The sequence below is a fragment of the Sebastes fasciatus genome, chromosome 16, assembly GCF_043250625.1.
Source record: "Sebastes fasciatus isolate fSebFas1 chromosome 16, fSebFas1.pri, whole genome shotgun sequence".
In the NCBI taxonomy this organism is placed as follows: Eukaryota; Metazoa; Chordata; class Actinopteri; order Perciformes; family Sebastidae; genus Sebastes; species Sebastes fasciatus.
The window spans coordinates 13,971,070-13,990,282 of record NC_133810.1 but is presented as its reverse complement, the minus strand read 5'-3'; the positions used below and the strand labels follow the sequence as shown (position 1 = coordinate 13,990,282).

At 38.2% G+C, this 19,213-nt stretch overlaps 2 protein-coding genes across 7 annotated transcripts in view; both read left to right on the top strand.

Annotated features, from left to right (window-relative positions):
• Nucleotides 1-4,019: 4,019 nt before the first annotated feature.
• LOC141752361 (serine protease FAM111A-like) overlaps nucleotides 4,020-19,213 on the top strand; it is a 46,397-nt gene continuing 31,203 nt past the window's right edge. For 3 of the 6 annotated variants that reach the window (XM_074610225.1, XM_074610227.1, XM_074610226.1), the window contains exons 1-4: nucleotides 4,912-4,960; nucleotides 5,127-5,246; nucleotides 13,460-13,579; nucleotides 18,723-18,842. In XM_074610225.1, coding sequence (XP_074466326.1) covers nucleotides 4,943-4,960; nucleotides 5,127-5,246; nucleotides 13,460-13,579; nucleotides 18,723-18,842 — 378 coding nt within the window. In that variant the 5' untranslated portion in view covers nucleotides 4,912-4,942. Of the gene's footprint in view, nucleotides 4,160-4,905; nucleotides 4,961-5,126; nucleotides 5,247-12,587; nucleotides 12,717-13,167; nucleotides 13,293-13,459; nucleotides 13,580-18,722; nucleotides 18,843-19,213 lie in introns of those variants that run through there. The other 3 variants (XM_074610229.1, XM_074610228.1, XM_074610230.1) reach the window with 3 other exon arrangements.
• Nucleotides 10,703-12,482, top strand: LOC141752362 (DNA-directed RNA polymerase III subunit RPC9-like). The gene is made up of 5 exons (XM_074610232.1): nucleotides 10,703-10,790; nucleotides 10,886-10,984; nucleotides 11,093-11,187; nucleotides 11,354-11,411; nucleotides 12,429-12,482. Exons 1-5 carry the CDS (start codon nucleotides 10,719-10,721, stop codon nucleotides 12,465-12,467), a joined length of 363 nt encoding a protein of 120 aa, XP_074466333.1. The 5' UTR covers nucleotides 10,703-10,718; the 3' UTR covers nucleotides 12,468-12,482.

Sequence of the window (19,213 nt, the reverse complement as noted above, 5' to 3'; positions counted from 1 at the left end):
AATCAAAGTATGAGCAGGAAAGGACAGCTTAAAGCAGCAGTAGGTATATGGAAGTTTTTATTGGACTTTATTAGTTGTAACCCACAGAAGACACAAATGCACAGGAAGCGATCTGCAAATGCGCAAATAGCATTCCACGTGTAGAAATAGATGCACAAATGCGTGTTTATCACTTTACATGTAAACCTTAAAATATGTATTTACAGAGTAAGTTATGTGTATTTGCAAATCGCCCTGTATTTTTGTGGATGTGACTTTACACAACACAAATACAAAAATACGTTTGTGGGTAGTGAAATATTTGCAGATCAAGATTCAAGAGTTTTATTTGCCATTTGCAGCTAAATACATTGGAATTCTGAGCAGTTTACACCGAGTCAAATTTAAGAAAGGAAAAAAAGGTAGAAAAGGCACAAGGTAATTACAGTACAAAATAAGTATCACAATCAACTCAACACAATAAATAAATAAATTATTAAAATATAAAGCGCCCTCAGTGTAGTCAATAAATAAACTAAACTACCCTCTGCATAGGAACGATACCCCCAGAATACAAATATACAGTAGGGGAGAGTGGGGTAAAATGAGCCAGTGGGTAAGTTGACCCACCCCCTGTATCTTGGCAACTGTGATTATGTTTTGTCATGTGACCATAAATTCAGGAAGTACCCATCTTGCTGTGATGGAGTTAAACACATGGGAGAAGTAGTAAGTACTTTTTTACACCAAAAACAGTTTTTTTCCTATCAAAGTAAATTTTCTGCATGTCAGGAATAATGAATGTTAGGTCAAAGCAAATTTATCCAGGTCTAAAAAAATATATTATACATGTTGGTGATTTACTAAGATATAACACCATGTTAATCCCTTCGCTAAAGATTAGCCTGAATTGCTAAACTGGGCCATTTTTTCCAAAATGGTAGCTATGGGGCAAAGTGAGCCAAAGGCTATGGGGTAAGTTGAGCCACTGGCTCACTAATATTCTACTATTATTCCGAGCCACTGGCTCAACTTACCCCACCATAAATTAACCAAATTAATTCTCTGATGTATAAAATGGTATTACTGTTGAGTGTTACACAACTTGGTTTGATTTTTTTATGTGTTAACCTTTATAGAAGAGGGAGATAAAGGAAGTTAAAACAGTTGGTTATAGTGGAACAGCAGAGGCAAAGAGGGTCCTCACAGAGGAGGTAGAGAAGGAGCTTGCAGACCATATCAAGAAGCTGGCTGAACAGTTCCACGGCCTTACTCCAAAGAAATGCTGTGAACTGGCATTGGAATTGGCAGAAAGAACAACCTTCCTGTCCCCAACAACTGGAAAGAGCAGGGTTTAGCAGGTAGGCCTAGGTCAAACCAAAGACCAAGACGAAAATCACAGTATACAGCAGTTCTGAGGAGAGTGTGATGCCATCCCATTTGATGACACTTCTGAGCATGAGAGAAGTGAATCAGACATCTCAGATCTGTCAGTTGGTGACTTTGTCATAGTAAACTTTGTATCCAAAGGCAGAAGCTACCATTACATTGGCTTGGTTGAGAGCCTGGAGGGCAACGAAGTGAGTGCAAGATTTCTCAGAAGAATCCGGGGGAACACTTGACGTGAGAAGCCCACCTTTGTATTCAAGGAAAAGGATGAGGCATCTTTTCCACTGAGTGATGTGCTGAAGGAGCTACCTCAACCTCAAAAGGCTGGAGGAACTGCAAGGAGGGAGCAACAGTTCATATTTCACTGCAACCTTGACGACTGGAATATTGTCGAATATTGAATGATATTTTGATTGTTCAATGGTCTTGAAACTCACAGGTGGTTTGTTCTCACAAGTTCATGACTGTGAAACTGTTTGTTAACACACTTATGCTGAGGTTTAAACTTAAAAACTCAGATGTTCAGTTTACCCCACGATGGCTCAACTTACCCACTGACTCGGATCAACTTACCCCTTACCTGGGGCAAGTTGAGCCACAGGAGCACTTTTTTTGGGAAGGTCATTTTTTCCAGACAGCTTTGTGATGGATGCATGCTGATCATTTCATTTGATAGGAGAGATCCTGAATTTAAGGTTCAAGTTTTCATTCTGCTTCTGTCTCATTTTTCCTAACCTCGAGGACAGCATAAGTAAAAATTGGCTCATCTTACCCCACTCTCCCCTATATATTATATATGCTCCATGACCATGTTAAAAGAACATCTAACTCTCAAAAATATTTAAAAAAAGAAATAATTAATATATTTCAGACAATTACACAGTGGAAGGCAGCATGTTGCACAGCATTACAGTCCATTCAGTTCATGTTACATATTTGTGAATTGTCTTCTGTGGGTTACAACTATTATCTACAGATCAGACTAATAAAGTCCAATAAAACTTTCTATAATATGGCTCTCACAAACTTTCTCATTTTACAGCTAAACAAGATGTTTCTGAAAACATTTGAGGTGAGAAATAGGCATTACAGTAACAGATTATTGATTCATATTTGATCAACGCTGCCTAGTTTGACAGTTTGATTGGAGTTCGCGAGTGATTGACAGCTGCTCATAGAGGCAGACTCCAGCTGGGCTCTGATTGGTTGTTTTCCTCCGGCCTGTGAAATCTTGCAGATGCCATTAGGAGCAGCGGAGGACACAGAGGAACATGATTTTTTTTTTCAGATTTCCTGTCTCATGCACTACTGTCAGGATATAGTGACCGTTTTATAAAAATAACTTTTTTTTAATCATATTTGCTCCATTTCTACCTACTGCTGCTTTTAAGGGGGTCAGATTTCTTGGAGTCCTGTTTGATGAAAAGCTTAACGGGGTCAAGATTTTGACAAAGTGAAAAACAAATGCAAAAAGATCAATAATCTACTGCAATGTCTGTCAGGGCGAGATTGGGGCACAAGCAGGACATCTTTATTAAACATCTATTGGGCCCTTATGAGAGCGGTCCTTGATTATGGATATATCCTACATGTCTGCAGCAGAAACCAATCTTAAAAAGCTTGATGTTGAACAGAGTCAGGCTCTCTGAATTTGTAGTGGTGCATTTAAAACATCACCAGTATCTACTAGTATCTCTCAAGTTTATGTTGGAATATTGGGTTAATCTGCAAGGTCTCAGTAGAACACACCCTACAAAGGCTATTTTACAGGACTGTTGGGAGCGTAATGAATCGAGGCTTTACAGTTTTGGGCGGGTAGGAAATGCAAAAGCACAAATCATCGGCCTATGTTAAGTAAAACAAAGTCCCATTGTCCCATCATCTGCAATACCTCCATGGAGATTCACTCTGCCATCCACAGATAACAGTGTGCAGCTAAAACCCAAATTGGTGCCAAAGAGATCGATAGTACAAAAACATATTGACCAACACAAGTTGTTCATATTTACAGATGGTTCAAAAGATCCAGAGACTGGACATACAGGTGCTGCATTCTTCATCCCTCATTGTGAGGTAGCAGTGAAATATATCTATATATACATATATATATATATATATATATGTATATATATATATATGCTGCGTTCTTTATCCCTCATTGTGAGGTAGCCGTGATATATATATATATATATATATATATATACATATATATATATATATACTGTATATATATATATGTATATCTGGAAACTAGAGCCAATATGGGACAACATCTCAATATGTGGGACAAGGGATAAAAATGCTGTGCAGTCCTTCGTAAAGTGGGACAGAGAGAAGGGAATTAATATCAGTATTAAATGATGGAAATATTACATTGGGGAATCTACTAAAAAAAACATCAAGGAAAGTACACAATCTTCTATTAATTACTTAAGAGCAACAAGAATAATATAGATAATTTAATTTATTATTATTATTATTATTATTATTATTATTATTATTATTATTATCATTATTATTATTATTATTATTATTATTATTATTATTATTATTATCATTATCATTATTATTATTATTATTATTATTATTTTCCTGCCAATCTACTGCTCCACACTCCAGTCCAGTAGGTGGCGGACATCCACAGAGCCGTGTATCTGTCGTCCGTCGTTCACCCACCGTGGTGCCCCACCCACCACGTCACGACACAACTTGTCGTCTAAAAAGGCGGTAAAATCTGTCCGACTAGACAGTGAGCGGTGTACCGGTGTGGAAGTTTGTTCGCACGTTTTTGGTAAGTCCAAGTTAAAAAATATACCTTTTAACGGCTCTGTAACAACTAAAGACAAGACAGCAATGTTAGCTGTGATACTTATTGAGTCTTAGGGGGCATGAATAGCTAATGTTTCATAACATTTTGATGGTGTTGAAGTAAAGGCAGTTAACTGCTGTGCTTTATACAGCAATAATATGAATATGAGAAATATAGAAACAGTACAGAAATGCAGAAACTAAAGTTATAATCTTAGGTGTCTACTGAATGTTGTATACAAGTCAGAGTGGAATGTTTCTTTAATGTTACAGAATCCTCAACAGTTTTATAGATAGATAGATAGATACTTTATTGTCATTGTCATTGAAAACAACGAAAAACAGTTTAGCAGCTCTTTGCAGTGAAAAACAAACATTAAAACATTCAGTCACAAGTAGAACAATAAATAAGTGGATCATCATCATAAAGTGCAAATTATGGTTCAGCAGCTAGTGTCCTCAGCCTTTGGGAGGGGGGGGGTTCTACACACTTGACAGCCTGTGGGTAAAAGCTGTTTCGTAGTCTGTTGGTGTGTGTTTTAATTGTCCTGTATCTCCTTCCGGAGGGAAGGGGAGCAAACAGTACATGTCCAGGGTGGGTGGGGTCTTTGGAGATACGTTTTATACGTTTGTTAAAGGGGATGTTTCATTTTCAACAGCTAGATAACATTACGCCATTTGTTTTTTGTTTTTATTGTTGTGTTTATAGTGAAGTGGATCAACCATGAACAATGATCAACCCTTGAAGATCAAAAATAATGGACCAATGGACAAAGTTGTCAAGGTATTTTCTCCTGAGTCTACTGATTTACATGGGTTTGACAATTGCATCTAGCTTTGTATCTCTTATACAGGAAATAAATGGAAAGTTTTAAAGTTGTCTAAAGTTTTAAGCATGCATTCTGTAATATATTACTATTATTAATAACACTTCTGTGTGTTATCTCTAGGAAGAAGCAGACAACCAGAATGGGGAAAGCAGTGAAGCTTCAACCTCAGGGAGTACGACACCTCTTGCCCAAAGTCAGCAGGGATCGGCTCACGTCCCTCGCAACCCTGTGGATAAACAGGTATAGCTAATGGATGGATGGTTTAAAGGGACTGTTTGTAACTTTTTACAGGTATAAATGTACCGGGTCGGTTTCCCATGCACGCTCGCATATGCACACTCCACACTGCAGAAGAGTTAGTTTAGCTCTGAGAATATCTAGTGACGTTTGTGCAGAAATAAATGCTGCAGCTCCTCCAGGCCAACAGAGGTTTTCCGTGTCTTGTGAAGTGACGGGGCTCCGCAGCGAGAAACGTTATCGTCTCCGACCGGGTGCTGGTGTCTCCCTCCGGCCGCGGTCGGAGACAATAACGTTTCTCTTCCTGCTTCAGGAAAAGCCAACACTAGGATCAGCAGTGATTCATGGAGAGACCTTCGTCTGGTCAGCTAACATTACTGCCAAGCAGGTGAAATATAGAGTGATATTGTGGTTTTAGCTGACGTGTGTCGCCTCACTGTGTTGAGCGATGCTCGTTCATGTCTATTTAGAGCGAGCCAGACGCTGACTTTCGTTGACTTAACGACCACAGGTGTCGCTGTTCATCAGCATTTCTGATTCTTACAAACAGTCCCTTTTAAGAGTGGTATTGCTATAACAGAATGAACATGTTTTACTGTAATTAAATGAAATGAGACTGAATTGTGTTTCATTCCTAGGAAGAGGAGCCACATGCAACCCATTCTTTCGAGTGGTGCGGGAGTGACAAGAAATACACAACTTTTACCTGCAAGAAAGCAGGAACTGTTGAGAACTTGCTGAAGAGAAGTGCACAGTTTAACGAAATTGCAAAAAAGAACAATAACAAAGAGCTTGTTATTGTAAGAGATGGGAAAGCTATCAGTTCACACTTTCCATGCAGCTTAATTCAAAATGAACTTCTGTCTGTCAAGTATGTTAAAGCTGTTGACAAGCCGAAGCAACCGGAAAGCAAAAGAAAGGGGCCCTCTGGTGACCTTGTGACGTTTCATTTACTGATAAGGGGAGGTAAAAATGTAGTGGAAATCATGAGAAACCCAGCTCTAAAAAAATTCCATGAATTGACTGTTTATGCATACAAAGACGAAAAAGTGAAGCAAGCTCTGAGAACAGATGGTCGTTTACTGAATACCGTATTCAAAAAGAACTGTGCTCTCTCTCACAAGATCACTGAAAGCACCACTGAAATGTCCAGTCTCGTTGATGAGCTTGATGGTAAAACTTTCAAGATCATACTGCTCAATAAGTCTAGTCCACCAGCAAGTCTGCCTGGCAGTCTTGATGATGCTTACATGGTGCAAACTGGATCTCAGAGGTCTGTCTCTGATGAAAACCAAGATCCTCAACAGCAGTCTAGCACAACTGAGTCAGTGGATGACAACACACCAAAAAAGAAACCAAAGCTAGATGGTAATAAGGCACCAGAAAAGATGTTATGTGAAATACGTAATTCCAAGACGATGCAGAATCGCCCAGTTTCAGAGTTTCGAGATTTGGTGAAAGGAATGAAAGTTCAGCAAAGATCTAAGCTTTCTCGTATCCAGAATCTCCTCCGTGTAGATTACGGGAAGAACGCTCAGACATGCAGGGAAGTGAAAACAATGAAAGAACTGATGAAACTCAGTGACTCTGTTTGCCAGGTGAGAATAAATGAGAAAGCAGAAGGAAGTGGCTTTCTCCTGTTTGACAAGTTTGTCCTCACAAATGGCCATGTAGTTAAAGACATTTATAATGAGAGTACAGGGCAGCTTAATGAGAGGGTCACTGTCCATTTCTCTTTCGAAAGTCTCGTCCAGAAGGAGTCAGGAGCAGCGGTGGAAGAGGTTGCTGGATTTGAATACTGTAATGATGAGTCAGGGCACAAGCATGACTGGGCTTTGTTGAGGCTCGGTGCTGATCAGACATTGCCTGATGTTCTGTTAACACGCTTTAGATTCCTTCCCCAAGGTGGAGCAATTTGCATTATTGGGCATCCTGATGGTGGTGTGAAAAAGATAGATCCATGCTTGATTATTCCAACTGAAAACCGGATCCAGGTTGTGGAGAGGCATCACGGTGAAAATCCAGAGGGCGTTCTGCCGCTCAAACCTCATTACAGAAAAAATCAAGAATCCATTCAGTTGGTTACTCACCGTTTCTTCGAGGATGCGAGTAATGATAAAAGTAACAGACAAGCTCTATCTTATGAGTCTTGTTTTTATTTTGGCTCATCTGGCTCTCCTGTCTTTGATGAGCACTGCAATGTTGTTGCAATGCATTCAGGCGGATATGCCTACAAAAATGCAAGGGGTGAAAGCCGGAGTGTCATAGAGTATGGCTATCCATTGTCCATCATTACTGAGCACATCATTGTCCAAATGGTGGAAAGAAAAAAGTTTGATGTGTTGAAGAATTACCTGGCTTGCAGTTATAAACATCACCAAGACATGATGACCGTTGTGAAGAAACTGGTTGAGAGCAGAAATTGCCTAGCATTTAAATATGCAGCAAACAATTCAGCGGTCACAAATGATGAGAGTTTGAAGACATTCTTTGACTTCATCTCTCAGAGAGAGGAACCTGTCCCAATGGACTTTAATTGAGCTACACAGATAGTTACAAAGCTAACTGCTGACAAAAGATGCAGTTTCAGCAGTGAGCAACAAAGGCTGTCATGTCTGATTTCATACATCAGGATGTTTTTGTTGGTAAGCACTTAAGGAGTGAAGGGATTGGGGATAAGAGCTCATACAAAACTTGGTTTATTCATAGTTTTAAGTAACCATAATCAGTTTTAGGATAAAGGGAACTGGTTTCTCCGTCATCATTTTAGTCACGTTTGTATCTCTAAGTGCTTGTTTTTCTCTATACTGTATTTTGTATATTTTTTGTTCAGCAACTGTCAAATCAGTGTTCTGTTATGAAAGCTAAATAGTATTTGTGTTTTTATTCTGTGCGTGCTCATAGCAAATATGACTGCACCAGAACCAGAGAGAATCTGGTTGGATTTCTAGAAATATTATCGTCAGATATTAGCTTATCAAAGATTTATCAGTGTTGGGGTATACGTATGTCGTCACATAAGAAATAAGAGATTGCAGTACAGTATGTTTGGGGCAATTTAGAAACAGTGTTCAGAAACATTTAGTAGTTTATCCATCAGAGAGAACCGACTGTACACTGTCTGGTTCAGAACATGTCTTGGTCCCTTTTTTGTATGCAGAAATGTTCAATGTTTTTTTAAAACTTCAACATATCGATATCAGCCTGAAAGATATATTATCAGTCTAATTCTACTTTGAACCTTTTTTATCTTCTGTCTTTAAGCTGTTTTTAAGAAAATCTTTGAGATTTGATTTTATCTTATTTGTTTAAGAAATATATTACATTTAACAGAAATTGTACAATATTGGATACTCTGTCATGCTGTCATTGTGTTGCTACCACTGTTTTGGGAATATCTCTTGAAAATGAGAATTTCAAAGGTATCTTATCTTGTTAAATTACGTCTCATTAAAAAAAAAAAAGTAATGATGATTTATTTGATATTCAATAAAGTGATTTCTTTCATATTTGGATTTTAATTGTGTTTTTTATGTATCTTTTGCTCTCATCTTCTGCATAAATGTATGAATAAGAGGTCAACAAACTGAGAATCTGTCAGCTTGAATATCTCTGACTCTGATTTTGAGTTTGATAGTGTAGATAAATGGACAAGAGTGGCACTAACTGGACATAATGTCTTAATTTTATGTATAGTATTAAATGTATTGATATATAGGAATGCTCTTTGATTTGAGAACGAATGTCACACCCTGAATTACAGGGTTTCTGTATTTAGTTTTGAGCATCAAAGATTTATTATGCAATCGTTTTAGTTTGTATTTGATGGACTACTAGGCCCATTCTGTCACTCTTCCTCTGAGAGCCTGTTCCTGGTTTGTGCTTTTCTGCAGTGACTGAACACAAGGTGGAGACAGTTTGATGCTTTATTCTTCATTTTGATCAGGTTTTCTTTATTTGAGTCCACACTAAAGAATAAACAACATTTTTAAAATCACAAAGTATGAAATGAGGAGAAGGCAGCTCACACCAAACATAACAGGTGGACTGATTTTGCTATTTAAAAAAAAAAAAAAGATAACGAGCAAGTCAACAGAAAGCGAGGACAATGAGGACATTTTCTTTTATAATTCTTTTATTATTCTCTGATTTAAATAATAAAATGCAACACTAAAGCCAACTTGGAAGGTTGGCTGGAAAAGAAGGGAAGAAAATGTCACGACTCGACTGAGAATCGGACATACAGGTCTTAACCATACATTATATGAAATAAGCAAGCACCCAACTGGGACTGCACATATTGTAACAAACCAGAAACTGTCGAACATGTACTGATACACTGCAGGAATTACAGTATCCAGAGGGATCACCTTTTACAGTCACTTAAAGGAAGGCAAAACATCAGGACTTTTCATCGTCAGGTCTATTGGGGAATACAGCAGATAACATATACTGTGAAATAATTCAGTTTTTAAGAGAAACTGATTTAGTTAAACGAATCTAGAGTTTTCCTCATTATTATTATTATTATCTATTATTTTATTTTATTTTATTTTTTATTTTCTTTATTTATTTTTATTTTTATTTTTTTCTATTTTGTTTCTGCACAATCTCCTGTTCCACACTCCAGTCCAGTAGGTGATGGTAATGCACCTCTAAGATGGTTTGCCAACCGCCAATAAACGCCAAAGAAGAAGAAGAAGAAGAAGAAGAAGTAGTAGAAAGAGACAGATTTAGAGCAGGTAGGTTCATATAGGCCAGTGTCACTAAACACAGACCAGAAAGTCTTGGCCAAATCCTGTAGCTAACAGATTTTGGTCTTTATATGACTAAATTGATACATACACCCTGATCAGACTGGAAGTGATGTCGAGCTGAAGCTTTGAAGCTTTCCAGCAAATTGGTTCAGAAAAGGGTTAATTTCTTCTTCTGCTTCATGTGAACCCTAAGCCACCTGGTGGTCAAAGAGTGTAAAACAGGCAGATATGATCTTAACCATGTGATAATAAGATAAGATAAGATAAGATATTCCTTTATTAGTCCTGCAGTGGGGACATTTGAAGTGTACAGCAGCAAAGGGGATACTGCAAAAAACAAGATGCATCAGTGTAACAAAATATGAACCATTTAAATAGAGGGAAGTATAAAAATAGGAGCAGTATATACAGTATTGACAATAGACAGACTATTAACAAAATTGCACAAGTGGAAAATGATATTGCACAGTGAGAATGAAATGAAATTCCACCTGAAAATATCAGATTATTGTCAGTATTTTGGTGTGTAAGTGTAAGTGGTCTACTGGGAGCAGTGCTGGTTGTGGTCTACTGGGACCACAGATCTGTGATATACTGTATTTTGCGCCAGTAAAGGCTGTTGGGAATGACTATAAACAATGAAAAAATATATATATATTTTATATTTATATTTGATCTTAGATTATTTGGTTACATATACAGTTTGCAAAGGTCAAGAATGAACTTAAACATGACCTGTTTTCTTCTTTTCAGGAAAAACACTAACGCTGCTATGCTCAGTAACTATGAGGTAATGTGTTATGTCTCAGTGTTTTACATTAAATCTTTCTAGAGTTGAAAATAATTTAATGTGGCTTCAGATTTGTCTGTCTGTGTGTTTCTTAGTTGTTCAAACTCCTGACTGACCTGAAGGAACAAAGGAAGGACAGCGGGAAGAGCAAACACAGCACCGGGCAGCAGAACCTCAACACCATCATGTATGAGGTCGGCACACATCCTCTTTCTCTCTTCACTGACTTAAACTCTGCCTGTTGTGTCACATTTACACTTTTGCAATAGCGCGCCCACAGTTTCCTCTGCATTTCCACACAGACGCTGAAGTACCTGTCAAAGATGCCCTGCAGCAGGCAGACTCCAGAGATCGTCAAAGAGTTCCTGACCACCATGATGCCTCACAAACTCACAAAGTCAGTGAGATCTGAAAAAAGGCGTAGATGTTATCATTCATGTATCCATTTGGAATTAATAGATTAATTAAGATGCACAGTATTTTTTTTAGATAAACAAATATACTGTATGTATGTGCTGTTCTCTACACCATACGTATACTCACTGATATTTTTCCTCCATCAGGGCAGAAAAACTGCAGCTATTGAACCACCGGCCACAGACAGCAGTGGAAATTCAGCTAGTGAGTGTTTAACTTATTATCTTAACATGTTACCTTACCTCTCTTTATCTCTTTTTCACTACTGGTGTATATTTCCACAATTCTTTCACACATTTATTGTGGTAGAAACAAGCCAGTGTGTCATATACTAAGACTTACTTAAAGGATGGTGATGTTCTACTTCTTTTTCGTATTGTCAACTCATCCCAAAGTCCTAAACTGACTATGAACTGATCCTACTAACAAGAACTATCAATATAAACTATCAAAAACACAATGGGTGATGAACATGTGCACTGCAGTTTGCTTTGAGTCAGTCTCACATACACGTCTGCTGGAAATACTCATTAGAGCACCACATGTGTATTTATCCGCTGGTGAAAATAGTCCCCAACAAATGCTCTATTTACTCCTGTTTGAGTAACATTTGCTAAAAACCACATTGCCAGGCTCTTTAGATTAGTTTAGTTTTAGTTTAGATCCCTCAAGATCCGGGTACTTTTCTAGAAGGAAGTCGATTCCATTTAGGCTTCATGCACCAATGAGCAACTCTCTTAGGAATGACCAGGGGCCCCGCCTCCAACGCTGTATCCACTCCTTTTAATACATCCATGACCTTAACCAGCCGCCCTTATTGACGACGTGCAACGCCGTTTTGTGTTCGTCATGGAACACGAGCCAATGTCAGTTCCGTGCGACTACCGGTACAAACATTTGTAACACTTGTAAACTGCTCAAACTGATTTATTCTACTTTATTGTCATACAGACGTCAACAACATAAAGTAAGTAGATTGTATTTAGGATCAAATATACCCTTGTCCAGTCTAGAAAACAGTAGACATGTTCATTAGATTGTGTGTATATATATATATATATATACATATATATATATGTATATATATATATATATATATTCTTATGATTTCTCTATTTTTATATATTTATATTTATATTTTAGAACGGGAGCAAAACGTAACTTAATTTCCCCCCGGGGATCAACAAAGTATCTCTGATTTTGATATTTATTTCCTTGCAGGAGAGAGGGAAGTTCGTCCCAAATTGGCTGCTGTATTGATACCCTCCACCTTAAAGAAGGGTGCTTCATTGAGCTGTGAGTGTGACTACAAACGGAGTGCACTCCACCACGGAGTGGAAGGGTGTAGCGGCCGGATTGGAATTGGGCCGTATCTGTCGTCCGTCGTTCACTCACCTAGGTACCCCGCCCGCCACGTCACGCCACAACGTGTCGTCTAAAAGGCTGTAAAACCTGTCCGACAAGACAGTGAGCAGTGTACCTGTGTGGATGTTTGCTCGCAAGTTTTTGGTAAGTCCAAGTTAAAAAAATACCTTTAACGGCTCTGTAACAACTAAAGACAAGACAGCGATGTTAGCTATGATATTTATTGAGTCTTGTAACCGAATATTCTCGAATAGCTAATGTTACATAACATTTTGATGGTGTTGAAATAAACGGCAGTCATGTTTCCGGGTTGCTCTGCAGTGGTTTAGTGGTTAATGTTACTGGAAGCCATTTTGATCGGTGAAAGGTAACGTACATTTTGCAACAGCTTCATACGTTTGATCACCTGTGGTTAAAGGGAAGGTTTCATTTTCATTTTCAACAGCTAGATAACATTACGCCATTTGTTTTTTGTTTTTATTGTTGTGTTTATAGTGAAGTGGATCACTATAAATGTCATATACTACACTAAATAATAATTCTATGTACTGTAAGTCATTAGAAATTAATCATATTTCTTTGCTTTTTCCTGAAGGTAAGATACTACATCACCTTCCTTTCAGCGTCATTAAAAATCAGCTGGAAAAATAAAAAATGGAACCTACCAATGATCAACCCTTGAAGGCTAAAAATAATGGACCAATGGAAAAAGTTATCAAGGTATTTTCTCCTGAGTCTACTGATTTACATGGGATTGACAATTGCATCTAGCTCTGTATCTCTTATACAGGAAATAAATAGAAAAAATAACTACATGTCTAAAGTTTTAAGCATGCATTCCGTAATATATTACTATTATTAATAACATTTCTGTGTGTTATCTCTAGGAAGAAGCAGACAACCAGATTGGGGAAAGCAGTCAGGCTTCAACCTCAGGGAGTACACCACCTCTTGCCCAAAGTCAGCAAGGATCGGCTCATGTCCCTCGCGACCCTGTGGATAAACAGGTATAGCTAATGGGTGGATGGTTTAAGAGTGGTATTGCTATAACAGAATAAACATGTTTTACTGTAATTAAATGAAATGAGACTGAATTGTGTTTCATTCCTAGGTGGAGGAGCCACATGCAACCCATTCTTTCGAGTGGTGCGGGAGTGACAAGAAACTCACAACTTTTACCTGCAAGAAAGCAGGAACTGTTGAGAACTCGCTGATGAGAAGTCCACAGTTTAAAAAAACTGCAAAAAAGAACAATGACAAAGAGCTTGTTATTGTAAGAGATGGGAAAGCTATCAGTTCACACTTTCCATGCAGCTTAATTCAAAATGGACATCTGTCTGTCAACTATGTTGAAGCTGTTGACAAGCCGAAGCAACCGGTTAGTGGCCAAAGAAAGGGGCCCTCTGGTGACCTTGTGACGTTTCATTTACTGACAAGGGGAGGTAAAAATGTAGTTAAAATCATGAGAAACACAGCTCTAAAAGATTTCCAGGACATGACTGTTTATGCATACAAAGGGGAAAAAGTGAAGCAAGTTCTGAGAAGAGATGGTCGTTTACTGGATATCGTATTCACAAAGAACTGTGCTCTCTCTGACAAGATCACTAAAAGCACCACTGAAATGTCCAGTCTCGTTGATGATCTTGATGGTAAAACTTTCCAGATCACACTGCTCGATAAGTCTAGTCCACCAGCAAGTCAGCCTGGCAGTCTTGATGATGCTTACATGGTGCAAACTGGATCTCAGAGGTCTGACTCTGATGGAAACCAAGATCCTCAACAACAGTCTAGCACAACTGAGTCAGTGGATGACAACACACCAAAAAAGAATACAAAGCTAGATGGTAATAAGGCACCAGAAAAGATGTCATGTGAAATACGTAATTCCAAGACGATGCAGAATCGCCTAGTTTCAGAGTTTCGAGATTTGGTGAAAGGAATGAAAGTTCAGCAAGGATCTAAGCTTTCTCGTATCCAGAATCTCTTCCGTGTAGAGTACGGGAAGAACGCTCAGACATGCAGGGAAGTGAAAACAATGAAAGAACTGATGAAACTCAGTGACTCTGTTTGCCAGGTGAGAATAAATAAGAGCGCAAAAGGAAGTGGCTTTCTCCTGTTTGACAAGTTTGTCCTCACAAATGGCCATGTAGTTGAAGACATTTATAATGAGAGAACAGGGAAGCCTTATGAGAGGGTCACTGTCCATTTCTCTTTCGAAAGTCTCGGCCAGATGGAGTCAGAAGCAGCGGTGGAAGAGGTTGCTGGATTTGAATGCTGTTGTGATGTGTCAGGGCACATGCATGACTGGGCTTTGTTGAGGCTCAGTGCTGATCAGACATTGCCTGATTTTCTGTTAACACGCTTCGGATTCCTTCCCCAAAGTGGAGCAATTTGCATTATTGGGCATCCTGATGGTGGTGTGAAAAAGATAGATCCATGCTTGATTATTCCGACTGAAAACCGGATCCAGGTTGTGGAGAGGCATCGCACTGAAAATCCAGAGGGCGTTCTGCCGTCCAACCCTTATTACAGAGAAAATCTAGAGTCCATTCAGTTGATTACTCACCGTTTCTTTGAGGATGTGAGTAATGATAAAAGTAACAGACAGGCTCTATCTTATGACTCTTGTTTTTATGGTGGCTCATCTGGCTCTCCTGTCTTTGATGAGCACTGCAATGTTGTTGCAATGCATTCAGGCGGATATGCCTACAACAATGCAAGTGGTAAAACCGAGAGTGTCATAGAGTATGGCTATCCATTGTCCATCATTACTGAGCACATCATTGTCCAAATGGTGGAAAGAAAAAGGTTTGATGTGTTGAAATACCTGTTTTGCAGTTGTGCACAGCACCAAGGCATGACCAATGTGAAGGAACTGGTTGAGAGCAGAATTCTCCTAGCATTTAAAAATGCAGCAAACAATTCAGTGGTCACAAATGATGAGATTTTGAAGACATTCTTGGACTTCTTATCTCAGGGAGAGGAACCTGTCCCAATGGAATACGAAGCTAACTGCTGACAAAAGATGCAGTGCGAGCAGTTTCAGCAGTGAGCAACAAAGACTGTCATGTCTGTTTTCATACATGTTGTTAAGCACTTAAGGAGTGCAGGGATTGGGGATAAGAGCTCATATAAAACTTGATGTTTTCATTGTTTTAAGTAACCATAATCAATTTTAGGATAAAGGAAACTACGGTTTCTCCATTGTCATTTTAGTCACGTTTGTATCTCTTAATGCTTGTTTTTGTCTATACTGTATTTTGTATCATTTTTGTTCAGCAATCGTGAAATCATTGCTCTGTTCTTAAAGCTAAATAATATTTGTGTATTTTTATTCTGTGCGTGCTCATAGCAAATATGACTGCACTGTCCACCATTGCACTGTTAGATTTGAAGAACCAAAGAGAATCTGGTTGGATTTCTAGAAATATTATCGTCAGATATTAGCTTATCAAAGATTTATAGGTGTTGGGGTATACATATGTCGTCACATAAGAAATAAGAGATTGCAGTACAGTATTTTTGGGGCAATTTAGAGACAGTGTTCAGAAACATTGAGTAGTTTATCCATCAGAGAGAACCGACTGTACACTGTCTGGTTCAGTACATGTCTTGGTCCCTTTTTTGTATGCAGAAATGTTCAATGTTTTTTTTTTAAAAATGATATCAGATTTTTTAAAACTTCAACATATCGATATCAGCTTGAAAGATATATTATCAGTCGGATTCTACTTTGTACCTTTTTATCTTCTGTCTTTAAGCTGTTTTTAAGAAAATCTTTGAGATTTTGATTTTATCTTATTTGTTTAAGAAATATATTACATTTAACAGAAATTGTACAATATCGTATACTCTGTCATGCTGTCATTGTGTTGCTACCACTGTCTTGGGAATGTCTCTTGAAAATGAGAATTTCAAAGGGATCTTATCTTGTTAAATTACGTCACATTAAAAAAAAAAAAGTACTAATGATGATTTTTTTATATTCAATAAAGTGATTTCTTTCATATTTGGATTTTAATTGTGTTTTTTTGTGTATCCTATGCTCTCATCGCCTGCATAAATGTATGAATAAGAGGTCAACAAACTGAGAATCTGTCCGCTTGAATATCTCTATCTCTGATTTTGAATTTAGTGTAGATAAATGGACAAGAGTGGCACTAACTGGACATAATGTCTTAATTATATGTATAGTATTAAATGTATTGATAAATAGGAATGCTCTTTGATTTGAGAACGAATGTCACACCCTGAATTACAGGGTTTCTGTATTTGGTTTTGAGCATCAAAGATTTATTATGCAATCGTTTTAGTTTGTATTTGATGGACTACTAGACCCATTCTGTCACTCTTCCTCTGAGAGCCTGTTCCTGGTTTGTGCTTTTCTGCAGTGACTGAACACAAGGTGGAGACAGTTTGATGCTTTATTCTTCATTTTGATCAGGTTTTCTTTATTTGAGTCCACACTAAAGAATAAACAACATTTTTAAAATCACAAAGTATGAAATGAGGAGAAGGCAGCTCACACCAAACATAACAGGTGGACTGATTTTGCTATTTAAAAAAAAAAAAAAGATAACGAGCAAGTCAACAGAAAGCGAGGACAATGAGAACATTTTCTTTTATAATTCTTTTATTATTCTCTGATTTAAATAATAAAATGCAACACTAAAGCCAACTTGGAAGGTGGGCTGGAAAAGAAGGGAATAAAATGTCATCACTCGACTGAGAATCGGACATACAGGTCTTAACCATACATTATATGAAATAAGCAAGCACCCAACTGGGACTGCACATATTGTAATCAACCAGAAACTGTCGAACATGTACTGATACACTGCAGGAATTACAGTATCCAGAGGGATCACCTTTTACAGTCACTTAAAGGAAGGCAAAACATCAGGACTTTTCATCGTCAGGTCTATTGGGGAATACAGCAGATAACATATACTGTGAAATTATTCAGTTTTTAAGAGAAACTGATTTAGTTAAACGAATCTAGAGTTTTCCTCATTATTATTATTATTATTATCTATTATTTTATTTTATTTTATTTATTTATTTTTATTTTTATTTTTTTTCTATTTTGTTTCTGCACAATCTCCTGTTCCACACTCCAGTCCAGTAGGTGATGGTAATGCACCTCTAAGATGGTTTGCCAACCGCCAATAAACACCGAAGAAGAAGAAGATAGTGTGGGAAGTGGGAAGCTGTCAGTTCCCAAACAATAGGAAGAAGAAGCAAAACTACCGTCGTTCTCAACTAAAGAATTTGTAATACGTTTTTTTCCCCACACATTTCCCTATCGTCTAGCTCTTGACTACGGGGTGTCACCGCGAAAGAAGCCAGTCTCGCTCAAAGGAGATCCACAGAGCCGTGTATCTGTCGTCCGTCGTTCACCCACCGTGGTACCCCACCCACCACGTCACGACACAACTTGTCGTCTAAAAAGGCGGTAAAATCTGTCCGACTAGACAGTGAGCGGTGTACCGGTGTGGAAGTTTGCTCGCACGTTTTTGGTAAGTCCAAGTTAAAAAATATACCTTTTAACGGCTCTGTAACAACTAAAGACAAGACAGCAATGTTAGCTGTGATACTTATTGAGTCTTAGGGGGCATGAATAGCTAATGTTTCATAACATTTTGATGGTGTTGAAGTAAAGGCAGTTAACTGCTGTGCTTTATACAGCAATAATATGAATGAGAAATATAGAAACAATACAGAAATGCAGAAACTAAAGTTATAATCTTAGGTGTCTACTGAATGTTGTATACAAGTCAGAGTGGAATGTTTCTTTAATGTTACAGAATCCTCAACAGTTTTATACGTTTGTTAAAGGGGATGTTTCATTTTCAACAGCTAGATAACATTACGCCATTTGTTTTTTGTTTTTATTGTTGTGTTTATAGTGAAGTGGATCAACCATGAACAATGATCAACCCTTGAAGACCAACAATAATGGACCAATGGACAAAGTTGTCAAGGTATTTTCTCCTGAGTCTACTGATTTACATGGGTTTGACAATTGCATCTAGCTTTGTATCTCTTATCAAGGAAATAAATGGAAAGTTTTAAAGTTGTCTAAAGTTTTAAGCATGCATTCTGTAATATATTACTATTATTAATAACACTTCTGTGTGTTATCTCTAGGAAGAAGCAGACAACCAGAATGGGGAAAGCAGTGAAGCTTCAACCTCAGGGAGTACGACACCTCTTGCCCAAAGTCAGCAGGGATCGGCTCACGTCCCTCGCGACCCTGTGGATACACAGGTATAGCTAATGGATGGATGGTTTAAGGGTACTGGTTGTAACTTTTTACAGGTATAAATCTACCGGGTCGGTTTCCCATGCATGCTCGCATATGCACACTCCACACTGCAGAAGAGTTAGTTTAGCTCTGAGAATATCTAGTGACGTTTGTGCAGAAATAAATGCTGCAGCTCCTCCAGACCAACAGAGGTTTTCCGTGTCTTGTGAAGTGACGGGGCTCCGCAGCGAGAAACGTTATCGTCTCCGACCGGGTGCTGGTGTCTCCCTCCGGCCGCGGTCGGAGACAATAACGTTTCTATTCCTGCTTCAGGAAAAGCCAACACTAGGATCAGCAGTGATTCATGGAGAGACCTTCGTCTGGTCAGCTAACA